Source organism: Sminthopsis crassicaudata, chromosome 2 (genome assembly GCF_048593235.1).
Source record: "Sminthopsis crassicaudata isolate SCR6 chromosome 2, ASM4859323v1, whole genome shotgun sequence".
Classification (NCBI taxonomy): Eukaryota; Metazoa; Chordata; class Mammalia; order Dasyuromorphia; family Dasyuridae; genus Sminthopsis; species Sminthopsis crassicaudata.
Window position 1 is genome coordinate 510,329,142 of NC_133618.1, and position 21,279 is coordinate 510,350,420.

The 21,279-nt window shown below is 36.7% G+C and overlaps 1 protein-coding gene across 1 annotated transcript in view; it reads right to left on the reverse strand.

Annotated features, from left to right (window-relative positions):
• The window catches only part of LOC141553653 (uncharacterized), a 29,199-nt gene extending 14,055 nt beyond the window's left edge, over positions 1–15,144 (reverse strand). Inside the window, exons 1-6 of the mRNA XM_074285191.1 lie at positions 15,052–15,144; positions 14,019–14,110; positions 11,258–11,444; positions 4,790–4,933; positions 3,995–4,128; positions 1,650–1,858 (exon numbers count right to left, since the gene is read on the reverse strand). Of these exons, the coding sequence (XP_074141292.1) occupies positions 1,650–1,858; positions 3,995–4,128; positions 4,790–4,933; positions 11,258–11,444; positions 14,019–14,110; positions 15,052–15,068 (783 nt within the window). The 5' untranslated portion in view covers positions 15,069–15,144. The remainder of the gene's footprint in view (positions 1–1,649; positions 1,859–3,994; positions 4,129–4,789; positions 4,934–11,257; positions 11,445–14,018; positions 14,111–15,051) is intronic.
• Between the last annotated feature and the right edge of the window lie 6,135 nt (positions 15,145–21,279).

A 21,279-nucleotide genomic window follows, 5' to 3' on the forward strand; every position in this document is an offset into this window, starting at 1 on the left:
AGGAGAGGGGTAACATAACTAGAGCTATGCATGAGAAAAATTATCCTCCCTGGGGATGCCAAGGGATTGAAATCAGAAACCAAACTGGCATTTCTCCAGGACAACTTTCAGTTATATTCCTGATGATAATCATAATGATGAGATGATGATGACTGCCTTGTAGAATCCTGCCCATTGTGAGAGCCTCCTGAAAAGCAGCCTCCTTTGCTTTCAGGATTTCAAAAGACAGTGATGGATATGTTAATGAAAAGGACCTTCTTGACATGGGGAGTGAAAAGGAAAAGGCAATGAAGGAAGAAGAACAATGCTGTCGGTGTCAAGCCAGGAAGAGACTGGCTTTTCAGCCCTTGGCTCAGGCAGGAACTAAAAGGAACCATGGGGAGGGAGAACCTTTTTTGTGAAAGCCTCTTCCCACCTCTACCTCAGGGATTCTTTCTTGAATCAAATTATAGATTTCAGCTAGAGCCATAATTGTGAGATTGTGCTCTGAAGGTGGCACTTTAAAAACAGAATGAGCAGGCAGCTTCCCTAGAAATAAAGAACACTACTGATTATGTTCATATTTTTAGGAACAGGAAATTAAGCTTTTGTACTATAGAAGGAATGGCACAATTTTAACTTCACCCTTTGCATTGTCAGAGCTGGGCATTGGAACTTCTGTCTTGTTGCTCCTGGGATTTCATTTAGTCCCATTTTTGGAAAGTTTGATTGAAATGGATACAAAAGGTGGCTAAATCACTGGTAACATATGTTGTTTCATTTCAGTTACCTGTGTATACATCTGCTTTTAGAATGTAAAATCTATGAGGGTAAGAACTAAACATTACCCAAACTTTACAATGTCTTCAGTAGTGAGAATGCTGATGATCATATTCATATCGCGTCTTAAGATTTTTGAATTGCTTTCCTCATAACAGATCTGTGAGGCAGGTAATGCAAATAGCTTGTTCTCATTTTTATAAGTAAGGAAATAGAGGCTTACAGGCAAATATATTATTTCATTGACTTTTTTTTTGGGGGGGGAGAATGTGCCCACCACACAGTTTTAAGTTTAATTTGCATTTTAAGCATTTTCTCCATCACTTAAACCTAGTCTAATCAATAAAACCATAAATCAAGCTTTGATTTTAGCATTTGCCAGTTTCTGAGGTGTAAATGTTTGTATGAAAATGTATCATTTCTCTAGTTGGAACGGGTTCCAGCAAACCTTAAGTCAGAGCGGTTCAATGACTTACCTTCTGTTGGAAATAATAGCAACTCAATTTAAAAGAAAACATTTACATCACATCAAACCCATGATGTAGGAAGTGCAAGTGGTATCATCCCCAGTTGATAGATGAATAAAATATGTGCAGAGAAGCGAGGTGACTGACCCCATGTCACACAGAGTGTTAGATGGAACATTCCTCCCTCTCTTCCCAGCCCCCTGCTATGGCATGCCATGCCAGTCACATTCTCTCTTCCTTCCACTCTGTCAGAGTCAAAATGTTTGCAAGGGTAAGAGACATACATAGTCTGAGTTTTTCTCCCTTCAAGTCCAAGTGGCTCGTCTCAGAAAGGAAACAATTCATGAACAGTCGTGTTCTAATTAGCCAGGCATCATCAGGTGGATGCATCTTCTCCCCCTCTTTGTCCCGCTCTCCCCTTACCTTGTTCCTCTTTGACCTCATGGGCATCATTGGCAGCCACTCATTGGAGCTGGGATCAAAGCGCTCGGCACTGCCCAGCTCTGTGAGCTCATCCCGGCCACCTGCCACGTAGATCTTCCCCTGGTACACCGCACAGCCGAAGGTTTCCCTGCAGACTCTCAGGGAGGCACAGGGATTCCACACATCCTCTGTGGGGTCATAGCGTTCCACTAAGGAGAGAAGACACTGCAGTCTTAGGGCACAGTCAGTAGGTGCCAAGAGCTTGTTCAAAGGCCAGACAGAGGGATGGAAAAGAGCACAAGAGCTCCTATCATCCCAGGCCTCTCATCTCACAATAAAGGGAGCCATGTGGGGGAAGGTTAGTGCGGCTCCTCACAGATTTGGAAATCTCCAGACAGCCTCAGCTTCCCTCATCTAGAATTTAGCTGAAACTATATGGAAACGATTCATGTTCTCAGTTTTATAGAAACCTTAAACTCAATATGTCTAAAACTAAGCTCATTCTCCTCCCCCCTTTTCTTAATCTCCCTATTACTATCCATCTTGCCAGGCACCCAGGTTTGGAACCTAAATATCATTCTCATCGTCTTGCTCTCATTCTCTGTATCCAGTTAGTTTCCAAATCCTGTTATTTCTACCTCCAAAACATATCTCCTGTATACCCTCTTTTTGGGACTTTTTGGGACAGCTAGGTGGTTCAGTGGAGAGAGTACCAGCCCTGAAGTTAGGAAGACCTGAGTTCAAATTTGATCTCAGACACTTAACACTTCCTAGATGTGTGACCCTGGGCAAGTCACAACCCCAATTGCCTTGGTAAAAAAGACTTTTTGGGTCCTCCTTAATTTTAATCCTTTCCCTCTGTCATTAGCTCCAATTTTTCTTGTATAAATTTTGCTTATACATTGTTCTTTGCATATTGCCTCTCCCATTATACTCATGCATTCCTTAAGAGCAGTGATTTTGTCTTTCTTTGTATCCTTAGTGCTTAGCATAATATTTCATACATAATATTCATACATTCATAATAAATGCTTATTGATTCTTAATTTGTCAGCTTATTTGTCTTTATGGTAAATAAATTCCTTAAGTTTAATTAAATTTAAGAATCATTTATCAAGCATTTACTAAGTGCCAGGCATTGTTCTAGTTTTTTTGGGGGGGATTTAAAGAAACAAAGGAAACAGTAGTTTTGTTTGCCACCTTCTGTGTAAATTAAAAGCTGTGTGAAGTAAGACATGTTTTTCTTTGTGGTAGAGTGACTAGAGAACTGGTCTTTAAGGAAGACCCAGAATCACATTCTGATTCAGACATATGCTGGAGCACTTCTTAGTGCTCCAGAAATTCTTTGCATCAGTAGAGCATTTCCTCCCGGGGAAAATCTGTAAGGTACTGTTTTAGCCTTTTGGGGAATTCTTTTGTAAATCTTAATGAGCTCTACACTTTATACACACATAAACACACATATTCTTATCTGGAATTGTGTGGGAAGTTCCTGGTGAGCTTCCTATAATTTCATATTGTTACTTTCTTTACAATGTATAGTCTGAAAGGTACCTTTTGGTTTATATATTTATATAACAGAATGCACAATACTTTATAGGTGCTTAATAAAGACTGCTTAATTGATTACAAGACTCCATCAATCATAGGATTGCCTGTGTGTAAATTTATGTATACAATAATCTTCCTTGACTCTCACTTAGAAAGCAGAATAGAGCCCCTTTGGATACAGAAAGGAATTATCTTTGTAAAGAAGGAGAAGACCTCTTTGTAAGGGAGGAAACAGTCCCTATTGGTAGCACCTGAAACATGCCTAGTATATACTGCTGCATTTCCTGATTTCTCTATTGAAAACAGCATAGATTTCAGTTTCTTCAACTAAAATTAGGAGGTGGAGTAGAAATATGATGTCTAAAGCTCCTTCCAAATCTAATAGTCTATGATCATTCTAATCTCTTCTTGTCCTTGTACTCCCTGCCATAGTTTTACTTTGGAAAGTTGCATCAGGGAGAACTGGAACTAGCATAGGGCAGAATGGGCTTTGATCCAGTTTGCCAACATCAGATGGCAAGGTGATCACCATCCTTGCAATTCCCCATACAGGACAATTATCATTGGCCTGCCACTCTAGAATCTTATCACCGTGACAACCTTCTTTTAATTCCCCTACTGTTCCTCCAAATCTATAGGAGTGAAGGCCCAGCACACTCTCCAGAACAACTACTTATGGCCAATCTGTCCTTTGTGGCTCTGCCATGATCCATGTCTCAGCAAATGATTTTGCCCCAGGTGAAAAAAATCCTCAAGTTCAATTTTGTATGAAAGTATACATTTATATTAGTTACCTGATCGTAATGGAGTGTGGCCATCTGAGCCCCCAATGGCATAAAGGTAGCCATCCAGGGCAGCCACACCCAAACCTGATCTTCGATAAGTCAGAGGGGCTACCTTGCACCACCTGTTCTCCTTGGGATCGTACCTGAAACCAGAATAATTGACTCAATGTGAAATACTATAGACATTTGCCTGTGGTTTATGACCTATAAATCATGGGCCTGCAAACAATTGTTTTTTTTTTACAGTTACTCAGAAGGGCAAAATTTTTGGCCTGATTGTGATTTCATTAATATATGGAGCTTCTAGTGAGAAAAATCTCTCTATCAATGCAAATAAGTGCCATAGTTTATAATTTTGAGAGCTGCCCAAACTTTAAGAGGTTGACCAGATTTTTTAGTATCACAAAGTCAATATTATAGATATGGGGCTTTCAAATAAGTCTTCATTAATCTACTATACCCTACAAATAACTGTTCATAGGGGTTATCATAGCTATTGTGATGATTCATGTTTCAGGTATGGGTTGGACTAGATGAACTCTTGTGGTTATTCAGAGCTCCAGAATTCTGTAACCAGAGACCGAAGATAATTCAGGTAGTGGGATTCAGCTGATTCAGGTGTTGGGGCTCCTTTAAGCCTATCTTAGTGTTCAAACCACTAGGCAACAGTCTTACATTATGAGAACCCAGACTGGGCTGATCCCCACACGTTTTCCTACAAAGGTAAGCTGAGGAAGTTATATACAAGAAGTTATCACCAAACCTATCTCCTGTTGGTCAGTCTGTTTTCTCAGATGGCCATACCTTTCCACAGAACTGAGGCAGGTCAGTCCGTTGTGACCTCCCACACAATACAGGAAACCACCTAACTCAGTGACCCCTGCACCTCGTTTGCTTTCTGCCAGTGGGGCCACATCATTTCTCCATTCATTGATCGTAGGATCATATCTAGAGTGGGAGAGAAGAAACACAAGAACCCTTGTTTATGTTAAAATCTTTCTTATTCATGCTTTTATTTAGATTTACAGACCATGATCTAGAATAACTGCATTATTCATTCATTCATTCATCATTTGTTAAGTATCTGCTATGAACCAGATACTATAATAACTATTGGGAAAACAAAGACAAAAATCATAGTCTCTGTGGCGCTTAAATTCTATTGGGAGGGGCATGAAAGTCAGAAGGAACAATCTGTACACAGTCAAGTAAAAATAAAATTTATAAAAAGCAAATGCTTACCAGCCCTGAAGTAGAAGAACCTGAGTTCAAATCTGCCCTCAGACACTTAACAATTCCTAGCTGTGTGACCATGGGCAAATCACTTAATCCCAATTGCTTCAGTAAAAAAAAAAAAAAAAAAAAAGCAAATGCTAATTTATTTTTGAATTAGGAGGGGAGATAATAATCACCAAGGGGATCAGTAGTAAAGGCTTTATGTTGAAGGTGGCACTGGGACTGAGCTTTGAAGAAAGAGGTGGGGCAAAGAGGGTGAGCATTCTAGATGTAGGGGAGATAGTCTGCAAACACATGAAATGGGAGATGGGCTACTGTGTACAAATAGTAGGAAGTAGGCCGATTTGGCTGGAATGTAAGATTCTGGAAACAATGTTCAATAAACATGGAAAGGGTACTGAGCCATATTGTGACAGTTTCTTAGAACCAAGGATACAATATGAACTCTTCCATTTAGTATTTTTAAAAATCTCATCAACTTATTTATTTATTGTTGCATTTTTATTTGAAAAAAAAATCAGTAAGAAAAAGAGACAACAGAAAAGAAAAATGAAACAAATAAATAAAACAAAAAAAGCAGAACATCAGAGGGATTCAAAATATATAACAACAAATTACCAGATCAAAAAAGTATATATATATATATATATATATATATGTATTTATTTATTAGTAAATATATGTAAATACATATATAAATAATATGTTATATATTAATTTATATATAACAAATTTATATACAATATTATTATATTATATATTATATATATAAGTTATGTATTTATTAGTGAAAGAAATTATATTCGTGAATAACCAGTTTTTCTTTACTTCCTTGTAAATTGTTCTTTGGTTCTCTGCTGAGCACCTTATTTACTTTATTCTTTTTTTCTCCCTTTCATTACCATCACTCCCAACCAAGTTACATTTAAGAAAAGATATATTTATGTACACATAAATAGATACATATACATACTCACATCCAAGCCCACCCCACATGCATACGTTTTTCCTACTCCAGCTGATCCTTTAATTAAATTATGCTCCTTGCTATTACTTAATCTCCCCCCACTTAAGGATTCCTTCCTTGTCTTCTTCCTTCATCCTTTGCTTCTCCATCCACCCATCTCTTCCCCCTTATTTCTTTATAGATTTTGGAGGGTACTTTACCCTTCATGATATATATATATGTAGAGTTGTCTATTGAATCCATTCCCAATGTGAGTAGATTTTCAGAACTATGAGCCCTCCTCCCCCTCTCTAATGCCTGTGTCTATTCTTTCTTTGTACCTCATTTGAATAACATAATAATTGTATAATGTATAAGATGCATAATTTGTATAACATTATAATAACATATAATTATAATATAATTGCTATTTTTACCTTAACTGCCATTCTTTCTTTTGAGCTACCCTATTGTTGATGTGAATCTTATATACATACATATATATTATTCATATACATATATATACACATATATAAAAACATAAATAATGTATTCATGTTTAAACAGTTTTTCCGTGTTAATTTTCTTAAAATTGATCTTTTATATTGGCTCTTATATGTTGAATTTTCTGTTAAGGTCAGATTTGGTTGATAGAAAGTCCTGAAAATTTGCAAGTTCATTTAATATTCATTTTTTTTTCTCATTTAGAATTATAAATAATTTTGCTGGAAATATTTTTGACCACAGAACTAGGTTTGATTGTTGTAGATACTACTTCAGGACCTGTAATTTTTTAATTACTGATAAGTCTTGTATAATTGTAATTGTTGCTCCAGTGTATTTAAATTGCTTTTTTCTTGTTTCTTGCAAAATTTTCTCTTTGATCTGGGGGTTTTGAAATTTGGAAATAATATTCCTGTGTGCTTTCCACACACACAGGTGTGTGGTGGTAATTGGTGGATTTTTTCTATTTCTACTTTCACCTCATGTTCTATCCATATTTTTGGATTATTTCCTGCATTATTGTGTCAAGGTTCCCTTTCGGGTCAGAACTTTCAAGCAATCCAATTTTCTCTTCTTGATCTGTTTTCCAGATCTGTTGTTTTTCTTATAAAATGTTTCATATTCTGTTCTTTTTTTTCATTCTTTATAATCTCTTTTGTTATTTCTTGGTCTCTCATAGCTTCCCTGGCTTCCTCTTGCCCAGTTCTAATTTTCAAAGCATTATTTTCATCTTTGAGACTCTACTTTTTTTTCTAGTTGGCTAACTTTTTAAAAATAAGCTTCTTATTTTTATTGGATGATCTTTATTATTATTATTTTTAGTTTTCCTCAATGTTTCTCATTTTACTTTTGAATTTTCTTTTTAATTCTATAAATTCTCTCTGGGCAGGGAGCCATTTTAAATTACTTTTTGGGGTAGAAGCTTTTTTTACTTCAGTGTCCTCTTCTGAAGATGAATCCTGGTCTTCCCTATTCCCGTAATATATTTCAATGGTGGGGTTCTTTCTTCTTTGTCCATTCATTTTTTTTTTTTTAGTAAGAGGTATTAGTGTAAGCACCTCAAATTGTGAGGTGCTTCCCTTCAGCTCTCTCCTCTGATCAGAAATCCCAAACTAAGAGCTCCAGCCTCCTGCAAAGGCCCACAGTCAGCAGCATTCTTGCCCCACACTGCCTCTACACTTATCAGGTGCTGCTTCTTTCTCACCCAGGGTGGGCTCTTCAACTCATCTGAGCCTGTTGTTCCCAATCAGCCAAAGTTCACTCTGTCTTCCAGGACTCAAACCCCTGCTCCACAAACTGTCCAGGAGGTGAAAGTCTCTGTGATTCCTGCTGAAACTCAGCCACACCCAGATAAGCCAAGGCATCCCCACTTGAAGTTTCTGCAGAGCTAGCCAGGAGGTATTTGTGCTTCAGACAAGTTAATCCCCAGCCCAGGGTCTTCAGATCTTCTTAGGTTTTATCTGGAGGACACTAGTTCTGTCCCAAGTCTTCTTGATTTTTCACCAGTCTATGTTTACCCTGATGCACAAATTTGTTCTATTTGTGGGAGAAGTCAGGAGAGCTTGAAATTTACCAACCTACCCTGCCACCTTCCCAGAATTCTCCCCTCATTTAGTATTTTAAAAACCTTCACAATATAGTTCCAGTCTCCCTTTCTAGGTTTCTTGAGCATTATTCTCTTTCATGCATTCTGCTGGGGAGTGGCAGGATCTGTCTTGTGTTTTAGGAATTTTAATTTGGCAGCTGTTGATTTAAAGAAGAGAAAGGCTTAAATCACGGAGACCCATTATAAGGTTATTTCAATAGTATATATGAAAGATAATGACCATCTGCACTTAGGAAATGACTGTAAGTGGAAAGAAGGGTATGAATGTCAGAGATATTATAGAAACAGAATCCACAAGACTTGGCTCTCTATTTTGCATATGAGGAATAAGGACTTGGGAGGGTTGAAAGTGACTCTAAGATTTCAAATCTGGATGTCTAAGATTGTGATACCCTCAGTAGAAATGGAGATGTTAGAGAGAGGTGGAGAAAAGTGATAGCAAAATAAGATTTATCAAATAAATACCAAGAAAAAAACAAACAAGCAGGACATAGCTCTCTGGGCTCCTGAATAAAAAATAAAATTCCAATTGAGTTATTCAAGGAATTTGTCTTCAATTTACCTGTTACATAATATTCATAGTATCATAGATTTGGAACCAAAAGATACCTGAGAGGTCATCTCACTCGTTTTATTGTTGAGAAAACTAAGACCTAAAAAGGTCTAAGTTTTCCTGTCTGGCACATGTTCCACTGTAACACTTTACTTCCCCTTTCATATATTTTGCACTCTACATTACAGCAGAAGTGGACTTTTTTTTGAAGTTAATCCCTTCCTTAAGGGTCTAATTATGACACCATGTTTTTCTTGACTCTCCCATACCTTTTTCCTAAGCCCATTGAAAATTATGTCTCTAACTTTAAATTTCTGTGAATACTTTGACTAAATCTTCCTGTTGCATTTATTTCACTATCCCTTGAATCATAGTTATTTGTGTGTTTGTTCTTTTCATTATACTATAAATTCCTTGAGATGTGTTGGACCTATTCCTGTATCTCCAGTAACGATTGGGTCTTTTGAACATAGCAGGTGTTTAATAAATGCTGGTGTTTGTTTTAATTTCTTTCCAAATAACCCACAAGCATGCATCAGAGGAGAGGCTAAAATCAACAATGATATCATGTTGTCCTTTACAGTTTTCAAAGTGTGTTTACATACATTCGAAAGAAAAATAGCCTTTCTAAACCATCATCAGTAGGATATTCTCTTTGAATTGATTCTCTAGCAGCAGGATGGTTGACACAGCCATCCACATTCTTTCACTAGGTCTGCTTATAACTAGCCACACACACTTGCAAACATCTAGTTAAAGCTAAGAGTGCTTATGAAACACAAACTAGTTTATGATAATGAAAGAAGACCTCAAATCAGCAGCATTTAAAGCATATGGGATTTTAAAATGCCACAGAAAGATTGCCTTCCTAAAATGTCATTCCTTCTTGGAATAAGTTTCTGCTAAACTAGAGTTCTCAAACATAACAGAATGAAGTGATATTTTAATTAAAAATGGCAACTATTCATCAGAGCTGTTATTAGGGCTATTAAAGGCAGAGAGGTGGCTCAGTGGATTGAAGATGTTAGGTCATCTCCAACCTGTATGACTGTGAACAAATCATTAACCTTTGTGTGCCCAGTTTTCTCAACTGTAAAATGTAAGCAGCACCAACATTGTGAGAATCAATTGAGACAATGTATGTAAAGTGCTTAACACATACAGTGCCTGGCATTTGGTAGGCTCTATATAAATGCAAGTTATAATGAATATGATCATGATGATGTCAGTCTTCACGAGAAAGATTTAGAGCATTTGATTCCTTTTCTATGGGTCATATGTCTAGCTAGGTTTAACATATGATTTTCCTATATCTTCTTGCACATAGTAGTCACTGGGAAATATTTCTTAAACATGATTGACAGTCCCATAATAACAGATAATGAATGCCTGTTACCTTATTTAATGATGCTCAGGGAAAATCCATCTTTTAGCCTCCATAATCACTCTTCTCCCTCTCCTCCATCTCAGAATCTGTATGCATTGCTAGATATATTTTAAATAAATGCTTAGCAGCAATTTTAATGAGATTTAGAGATTAGATTACACCCATGTGAACAACGGGGAAGGAAAATCTGACTCTGAGAGGAATGTAATGTAGGTTTGGAGTTGGGGAGATTTGGATTCACATCTCATCTTTGTTATTTGTTACATGTGTGATTTTGGACATGTCACTTTCATTCTTTGGGCCTCAGTTTTTTTCTCTTTAAAATGGAAGGGTTGATACTCTCTGGTATTCCTTTTATCTCTAAATGTATATGATCATATATCTAGTGTGAAGAATAATTTTAATAGTCTTATTTTCAAGACTTAAAATTAATTGTGGTTGGTATTAAAAAGGACCAGTATCTATTTTAAACCTACTTACTTTCCTCTAATTCCCTTTATTTTCATCTTCCTGCCCCACATTTGCTAAGAAGCATAAAATACAGTTATGGTTAACTTGCTTGTCTTGACTGTGCCAGGTACTTCTTTCTGATACAAAACTACAATTGGTATCCATCTCTATTCCATTCTGGAACCTCTCAAAACTCTCTTTCCCAGTAATTCAAGAAGGTATATCATTGGACCTTTGAACCCTTTGGTAGATAAAGGCTAGAATAACTTGTCTTCTTCCCTGTCTTGAGAACCTGATAACTTGAGAGTTTTCTGTGTCACTATTTCAAGAATGTGTGACTCAAAATTTAGATTAGGTTGTCAATTTCACATTTTTTCTGGTGTGAAAGGTTTCTGTTTGAGGCTGGGGAGTTTTCTCTTGGCTAGTCAAATTACATGTGACAGCCAGGGTTGAGTTTGATTTGTAAGCTAAGATTGACAACAATGAGTTAGAGACCAACAGACCAATGAGCTATATTAGCAAAAACATATAAAACAAAATCCACACATTTCTTTCTCTTCTTTTTCCACATCCACAGAGGAGCTCATTACCTTTCCACACTGCTAAGGCAAGTAGTTCCATCATAACCCCCAACTGCATAAATACAGCCATTCAAGGCAGCCACCCCTGTACCACATCGGTGCTTGCATGAAGGACCCAGCAATTTCCATTCATGGGACAGTGGGTTGTAACACTCCACTCCGCTGATGATATCACTAGCCAAATGACATCCTCCAACTGGAAATAAAAAGGGTAATTGTATTAATGGAATACAGGGAGAAAAAAGTAAAGGGGTGATGTAGAATGAGAGAGTCTATTATTGTTTACTTTAGTCAATTAGTAAATTTTTATTTAGTGCTTACTCTATTGCAGGCAATGGAGATAAAAAGAATAGCCCTTCCCCCTAAGGGCAAATGAGTTTGGAAAGAACACAGGGATTCAGAGGTAGAATTGAAGAAGGAGTGTATTCCAGACATGATGGTGGGAGGGGAGTGACCTTTGCAAAGGTATCAAGATAGGAAAACAATTGCTTTACTGATTCCTTAACCCATCAAACAAACACAGAGAATTTACTAATACTGAATTAGTTGATTGTTGAGGTATGTTATACCCAATTTCTCTCCAAGTCCTATGTAGCTTTTAAAGTCTTTTAAAATCTGATTAAAACAAAACAAAACAGAATATGGGATCATAGACTATAAACTAAACTTAAAAAAAAAAAAGGACATCTAGCACAACTTTCTCATTTGACTTATGAGGAAACAAATACCTAAAGTCGCTTATAAGTATGGGAGAGAACTGGGAGTTGAGTCCAATCCCTCTTATTCTAAATGCAGAGCTCTCTCTTATGCTACAAGAGGAAACGTCTGCTTTCCAAATTAAAGAGATTCATTCACACTTAATTTACTGTAAGAGAAAAAAAATCTTCAGGAAAAGTTTCAAAGGATAATATTCAAATACTCTAATGAATCTATGATCTCATCAATGAAGATATCTCCTCCAATAATACAGATCACAACTTATTCGTTTCTGCCCAGGCTGCTCAGCTTTGGTCCATGGGAGTCCAATCAATATTCTGGAAGTCCCTTCATTTTTCTCTGACATTGAAAAATATTTTATATCCTTGTCTTATAATCAGCTCATCTTCTATCACATATAACCCTGATGATGTCCTTTACTCCTACCCTTTGAAATTTCTTATTCATTCTCTGGTTCATCCTGTTCACATCACCATACACTTCTCCATTGTCCTCTGAGGTCACTCTTTTCAGTTCTACAGAGACAGCTGGGCTTTAGGTATTGAAGTCATATTCAAAACAGAAGACGAGTCCTTTCAGCTCTATCCTCATGGCATCTCTCTCTCTCCCATCTCCTTTTCTCCTTTCACAGAACCACCAGCCAATTTCACGTCCTAATAACTGGACTATTGCAATAGTTTCTTTGGTCTGCCTGTCCCAGTCACTTCTTTCTCTATACCATCTACTCAACTGCCAAAGTAATATCCCCAAATTATAATAGCTCTCTTTGTCCATTATATTTTCCCAAATTCTTTCTCAAAATAATGCTCTGAGATAATGGTATCAATGTTTTCCCCCTTATTTTGCAGATAAGGAAATAATCTCTGAAAGATCATGCCTTACTTACACATAGTCTAGATTAGATTTGGAATTTGAATCTAGGTCGCCCTTTTTCAAGTCCAGCTTTATTCCTTTTACCAAAAAGCTTATCTCCTGAGGTCTACTATTTTAACTGCCAACAGATACTTCTATACTAAACCTTGCAATTATGGTCAAGTAACATTCTTACTGAACTTCAATTTCCTTATCTGTCAAACAGGAAATGTAACACATGCAAATACTTTTCTAACAATGATGTTGTAGGGAAAGTGCTCTGGAACCTTAAAGTGCTACATAAATGTATAATTGTTATTGTTATTATTGGGTGTTATTATTATGTGACATTATTATTGTTATTATCAAGTATCATTATTATTGTTACCTACTCTGAATGGTTCATGAAGAAATTTTCAACTATTTAGGATAGAATTATGAACATTATTATTGCCATTATCATCAGAATCATCCATAACAACAATAATGAGAACTAAAATTTCTGCTCAGTTGAATTTCTTCTTCTTTTTTAAGTATCAAGAAAAATACTTCTGTCCAAAGGATGGCTAAAGGATAATTCCCCTACAAATGTTTTAATTTTTCTGGGACAATAAAAAGTCAACCTCTCAAAGTATTCTCCAAATGAAAACCAAAGAACACCCTTTTTAGTGAATATTTACTAAGAATTTTTTAGGTTCTCACAGGATAGCCAATAGGGTTGAGCAAATCTGACAACTCCTATAGTTGCAAGGGAAATAAGATAGATGCTTCAGAAATGTGACCATTGTTCAATGAGGAATGTGATTTCACATCAATAAGCAGCATTGGTCTTTGAGTTGGATTTTAAGGGTAAGAGCTCTGAATAGTTTAATAGGGAAACATCATGTAAACAATGATACAAGGAGGGTAGTTTTGGAAGGAAGGCTTTAAGATTAAGGAAAACTTAAATTCAAAGGAGTAAATATGCTTGATGAATCATATTATACATTTTTACTGGGTAACCTACAGAGAAGGATTTACTCTATTTGCTATCTCTGTACTGGATTATTAAAGGAAATATTTGAAGTGAAGAAACAATAAATACGGTATTCTTATATATAATCTAGGTGTTTGCAAATAACCCATTGGCGACTGTGGGCTTATTCTAAGGTCTCTAAAGTTTATGTACAATTTAAAATGTGCATTAGACAGAAAATCCTACCAGCAAACAGCAGATCCATCTGTTGGCCAATCTGGGTTGTCCCTTGCTGTATCTTCTGAGGGAGCTGTGTTTCTTGTGCTGGTTGTTGCTCCCTGTAGCAAACAGACAACATGCCATTTTCTCACAAGTCTAATGGAATGAAGTGGGCCCCTGACTGTTGTGAGAGGGGCTGGGAAAGAACAATTGCTCTGGTTCCATCTACAACTCCCACAGCAAAAATAGAGTGAAAAATCCAGTTCCATCATCTATATGATTTGTTGTGTCAGAGAATATTTAATATATTTATGCTTCTAATAGTTTTATAGAAATAGACTTTAGGTAATTTATATTCATATGGCACTTTCAGGTGCTTTAGGCATTTTTTTTGGGGGGGAGGGGAGGATAGGGATAGGAGAGAGCTTCTGTTTTTCTTGTCTTTTTGAATTATTCTAGTCCCTTTAACTATTTTTGCCTCAGAAAAAAGGGTCAGAATTTTTAGGTCCTTGGAAATTTTGGATTCATTGAGTTGCTGAATTTAAATTAGAAGACAATAGGAATGGGGAAGTCTAACTATATGAGGGTAAATCACTCCACATTTCACTTTTCTCACATAAAAATGATGGGTTTCATCAAAGTAGTATATATAGTGCTTTACATTTTGGAGAGCACTTCCCACACATTATCCCATTAGAAACACACACAATCATGAGATGTGGAGCATGGGGGCATCATTATCCCATTTCCCAGCTGAGAAAACAAAAACTCACTGACTTGTTCATGATCATCTAGCTAGGAAATATCAGGGTTGAGATCTTTCTGACTCCAAGGTTAGTATTCTGACCTCTCTGCAGCACTGTCTCTAAACAACTTATTAGATAAGCTTTAAGTTCCCTTCTAGTACTAAATCTGATATCAAGGTAATATGAAACAGTCTGGACTCCAAGAGCCACCTATTCCACTGCAGAGGCAGAAGAAAGATTAGGATAGAGCTAAAGCCTGAATAATAAAGGTATAATTTCTTTCTCTCATCTGCATTTAAGTTTCCAGTACTCACCCTTTTAGCACCCCCATCTCAAGCTCTCCCAGACACCGCTTACAGCAAAGAGCAAAGAAATGAGCTTGGATCGGCTAGTACTACTGATGGGAGTCTGTTCGCCTTTTATAGAAGAAAACAGAATCCCAAAATAGGAACGCCATCCCAGCTTCTGGAGAGGGGGCCTAGCCACAAGAGTTTGTGCTGGAATGCCAGTTGTTTCACACTTCCAACTTCGAGTTAGAAGACTCCCCAAGGTCCTGGAATAGTTAGAGAAAGGAATTTGCCCACTACGACCAGATCCACTGCTGTTTGAGGCTCCGCAGGAGTTTCAGGTTTCTTTATCCACTCCCCCCCCTGCACAAACTGGATGCACCTCATAATAATGTAATGGCCCAGATGATTAGTAACAACAAGTCAATCTTTCTATTCTTTTGTGATTGTAAATGTGTGAACTGAAGGTAGATTGGTCCTCAGGGGCCGTGTCTCCCATCACTGGGGAAGGGATCTGCATGATTAATAAAACATGGTGATGAGCTTTTAGTTATAGGTCAGCACAGATCTTGGGGTGTCCAGTCAGAAGACCTGGGCTTAGGAAAGAATTCAAAAAGTTTAGAGAGACGATTCAGGCAATGGTCAACAGGAAATATGACTCTAAAGAGATTGCTTTCACCCAAAGATGTATGAGAAAGTTTCTCATGGAGAATGTGGGATCTGGATTCATTCTTATAGGAAATGAGGGACTTCAAAAGATAGATATGGATTTTGAGATTATTCCAAGTAAAATTGCTATTTTAATTCATATCTCTATCTCTGATTGCATTATTGTGTCATTATATCTCTCCACATTCCCCACAAGAAGAGTGGGAGACAGGGCATCAAAATATTTGCTAAACTATAGATGAACTAAACTATAAGTAAGGTATATTCATATCATGCACTTCAAAGTGCTCAGAAGATAATTTTTTTTCTTTCAGAAATTTATTAATATCTTGTTTTTATGTGATTTTCATTTCTAAATAAAACCCTCCCTCTTTTCTCTCCCAGAGAATTTTCTGTTATACATTAGCAAGACATTTTGCTTTAAAAACCTTCATTCCAGGGTTCAGGCTCTATACATGATTTGATTAATTATGGTTCATTTATTCAGTTATTAAATTTCCACAATGTGCTAGACATTGTGCGTAAGAATAAGGAATACAAATATGAACACACCCATAAAATTCTATTTCTCTTCCCCTTCATAATCACCTAAAGGAACAAAGAAAACAATAGTCTCAATCAAAAGAATTTATATTCGATTGACTCTTGCCAATGGATCTGTGATTTTCCAATCATAGATCTGCATAATACTAAAGGACAGAACTGCGAAGAGAAATCAGGGAGGATAAACAGTTATTAAGCAACTGCTTTGTGCTCTGTACTATGCTAAGTGCTTAATAAATATCTCAGTTGATCCTTCCAACATCCCTGTGAGGTAGATGCTATTATTGTTCCCATTTTATAGTTAAGGAAACAAACACACAGAGATTAAATCATTTGCCCAGAGTCATGCAGCTAGTAACAACAACAACATTTATATAGTGCTTACTGTTTGCTAGATACCATGTTCAGTGCTTCACAATTTTTAGCTTGTTGATTCTCACAGCAACCTGGTAGGAAAGTACTATTTGTATCTCCATTTTACAGATGAGAACACTGAGGCAAACAGAAGTTAGGTGACTTTCCCAGGGTCACACAGAGCTAGTAGGTGTCTGAGACTGGAGTCGAACTTAGGTCTTCTTGACTTCAGGCCCAATGTTCCATTCACTGTGCCACCCAAAGGCTTGGCTCTTGGAATCAGGGGAACTGAGAAAGTAGACTCTTATTCTATCTGAGTCTGATTAAATAAAAAGAAATCCAACCTACTTAAAGGAATCATTAGACTGCTTGTCTTTGGTCAGTCAGTCCTGATGAATTCAATCATTGCTAATTTCTCTGAAGTGACTGTTTCTGTGAAGACAGAAGATGGAATTTCTGTTGGAGTTCTGTCATTTCTGTGGGAGGGAAAGAAAGCCATGTCAGCAATCTAATCTCTTCTTTCTCTAATAGCTAGATCAGATATAGAGCATGTCCTTGACCACTGGGAAAGGGGATTTTCCTTTATTTACCCATGTACAAGTCACCATTTCAATGCATTATTAGGTATTGTAGAACAGGGGTGATGCATTATAGTATAGTGGACAGATCACTGATTTTGAAGTCAGGGGATCTGGATTTGAATTCTAGCTCTACTAGTTATTCTCTAGGTAACCATGTACAAGTCACTTAATATTTTTGTGTCTCAGTTTCCCTCTTATAAAATAAGGAGCATTAGATATCTAAGGCTGTGTGTGTGTGTTTTATGTGTGTATGTGTTTGTGTGTATGCTTTAATCATATAATGCTGGAGAAACTGAGGCAAGATAGAGATTAGAGAGTTTTTAATATTTTATTTGAGAGGGAGAGATTGTGCTGGGACCAAATGGTTCCATGGTTTGGTCCTAGGGCTGAATGAGACTTTTGTTTCCAAAAATCCAGCATCTAGCAGCTAATGTGTGCTTCCCATGAAGTTTATATATACATGTGGTTCCAAGCAACCGGGGTAGACTGAGGCAGGGGCAGTGTAAAAGCACCATTGATCCAGTTCTGACAGGATAGGGGAAGGCACCAAACATTCTGATAAGTTGGAATCAAGAAGAACAATGACAGAAGTGGGGGAGGCAATGGACATTCTGATAAATAAAGAAGGGCTAGGGTCATGATGTATAATATAGAAGGACTTTCTCCTTATCTGGATCAAACATATACAGTTTATAATCTTAGCATAGCCAGCCCTAAATTATATCAATTCTAATGATTAAGAGGGAAGGGTGGTGTTACAACCAGGGGGAATGAGGAAGAATAAGTAAGGGATTGTTCTGAGGCAGGACAATTAGGGAAACTGAGGCAAGACAATTAAAGGGAACTGTGGCACAATAAAAAATATAGAGTTTCCACTATGGAAACTCGTTCCACTGATATAGATTGATAATTTACAAGTCATTCTCTTAAAGACCTGTTTGTGGGCATCTAATCTTGAACTAGATCTATTGTGTCAGGTTTGGGATTTGAACTCAATTCTTCTTGACTTTATGTCCAATACTCTACCCTCTGTGTCACACTGCCTCTCAATTTCCCTTATGACTGACATTCTGTGAAGCAAGAAATAAGATTCTTAAACTTGGGGAGCTCAAAATGGGGAGAGGAGAGGAGGAGGAAGAAGGAGATAGAGGAAGAAGATATGGATTGTTAATGAACTTGGAATTTATAAAGAAGCATCAGCAAGTGAAAAGGAATCTATTTGGAGCTGAAAATGGCTTAGAATATATAATAATGTTCTAGCTAGTGCATGGATTCAGAAACCTTAAGCAGAAAAGGTCTTGGAGGTACCCATTTAGTTGCAATCCCATATTTGATAGGTAGGTAAACTAAGCCCCAAAAGGTAGCTTAGGCTCCTTATAGTCAGGTATAAGCTTTATGGTCCAGTGGAAAAAATAATGGCTCTTGGATCAGAAGAACAGGTATTTAAATACTGCCTTTGACATTCATTTTGTGTCACTTGTGCAAGTAATTTACCTTCCCTTGGTTTTAGTTTCCTTATCTATAAAGTGAAAGGGAGTAACAGATGGCTTCCCAAGTGCCTTTCAGTTCTCTGTGAACCTTTGATCTTATGTTTTTCTCTTCTCTTATACCCTTCAAAGTAGAGTTTGGAGTATACAATGGGAACAAGTAAATGCTTAACTAACAATTTATTTTTAGATTTATATTGATGTTTCTTGCTTTTAGTACAATTATGTCCCTCAACACCTAGAGCATTCACTTGTAATAAAGAAGAAACAAGCTTAGTTTTAAGCTCAATTGCATTATTTCTGTTTTTCTCATTTTTTTTGACTACCTCAATTTTTGCTTCTCTTTTGGAACCTCACTTTCTAGTCTCTATCTTCATTTTCCCATCTCTTTCTTCCTTCCCCAATGTTTGTCTTTCCATCTATGTCCTTATCTCTTTCCTTTTTTTCCACAATCAATCATAAAGGGTGAAACCTATAACTTTAGAACAGCTGAATTTATAAAATGGAGAGTTTGGGAATCATGTGAAAATGATCCTTCCCTACTGATGGAATATAAGTATTAATAACAGACTCAGCATGATAGGGCATACAGTTCCTCCTGTAAATATAATTCATCAAAGCTGGTCATCTTCCTGGGGCATCATTCTGACTCTTTTGGATTTAGGTTTCAACACCTTGCAATAACTGGGCTGTTCTTGATGAAATATAATTTTATTTTATTGGTAATTTTTCTCCAGTGGTGGCTCTTGTTCATGTCTCTGATGGGGAGTCATTGTGGTTGGAGAAGAGAAAAGCTTCGGATGCTTTTCTTACTTCTTTTTGTTCCATACCCACAAACTTCAAACCTTTTCCCTTTTGAAGAACTGCGGCTGAGTATAGAGAAATCTTAAAGTTCAAGGACTTTGATCCAAAACCTGGGCCTGTTATTTACTACCTATGTGATCTTGGGGAAGCAATTTGATTTCCCTTGTTCTAGGTTTCCCTAACTATAAAGTATATGTTGGGTGGAAGAGAGTAGGTACAGTGATTTGCTAGTAATGTGTAAAAAGCAGTGGTCATTCTGAAAATTGGACAATTGATTCTCTAAAGTCCAGCCTACCACTAAATCTGTGATCTTCAATAGTAGATATTTTTCATGATCTTTAGATCTTGAAAAAAGTGATAGGATAGTTTCTGATTTCTTTTTACTTCTTTCATTTTATTTTAATCAGTAGGCTTGTTATATAAATCTTTCTCTTCTAACAAAAGTCAGTAAAACCCTGAAATTATGTTGAGACATCTTTCACATGCTAGGGCTTGTCATGGCCCTAAATAGTGTACACCTGCCTCTTCTTCCTTCCCCGTTGCCTTGGGCCTGGGACAGCTGCTAGAAAAGCTAAAGGCCCTTAAGTTTCAGAATATGTGGATCATTATTCTCCCAGTTCCTCAATACTTCACTCCTTCTCCTACTATGGGGATTTATTCTTTCTACATTTCAAGCTCATCAGTTATGTCTTCTCTCCTTAAAGTGAATGAATGAGTTGTTCTGGCCTCCAGTTGAGAAATGACATTCCTCACAGCAATCAAATTTACTCAGATTAACTACATTCACCAAGAAATATATAAACACTTAGGCATGAACAAATACCGGACCTAAGTAAAGATAGTGTTCTTAGTGACTCATACTTCTTCCTGTGTTTAACTTTTCCCTTTCCCCACCTTTCTCAAGGTCTTTTATTTTGCTTTATACTAGATGATATTTTTAAAAAAGAAAAAAAAATTAAAAACAATTATTTAAGCTGTTTTAGTTAAATGTCAAGCAAGTCCTTTATGTTCTTCTTAACTGTCCTATAAAGTATCCAGAGAAGGATTTGTCATTGACATTTTATAGATGGAATAACTATGACCCTGAAAGGCTTGACATTAACAAAGACATCCTGAGAGCAGTAGAAACTAGGTCAGACTTCAATTTTTTTTCTTCTAGGGATACTGGACCACATTGCCTACAAGTCTGTTGAACATTAGGTAGGAAGAGATGCTTGGGGAGTAAAGGAATAAAAAGGCACGAATTCCTATATCTTCTCAATTTCCATCCCTTCATTGTACTAGGGAGTTCATCCTATCCTGTCTCCTTCAATAGATTGCCATCTCTATTATTTTACCTTATTAAATAATAAATAATATAATAATAATTATTATGTAATAGACATAATAATTTTTCGCTTTATTTTTATTCTTTTTTTTGCAACATGACTAATGTGAAAATGTTTTATATGATTTCACATGTATAATTTATATCATAGTGCTTACTTTCTAAATAGGTGGGAAAAGCAGCAACTGGAGGCAGGTAAATTGGAACTCAAAATGAAAAAAAATTGAATATTAAAATAACTTTAAAAAATAAAGTACAGGTCCATGTGACTCTTTCTCCATCCTCCGATAAATTCTAGCAGCTACCTATTGCTTCCAGGAGCACCTCTATTTGGTGTTCAAATCCCTTCATAGTCTAGCCCCATCTCCTACCTTTCTAGTCTTCTTATACTTATTCTCTTTTTATCATATGCTTTTCTTTTCAGTGACAGTGGTCTCCTTAAGTTTTCTCCAACAAGATACTCCATATCTTGACTCCAAACATTTTAACT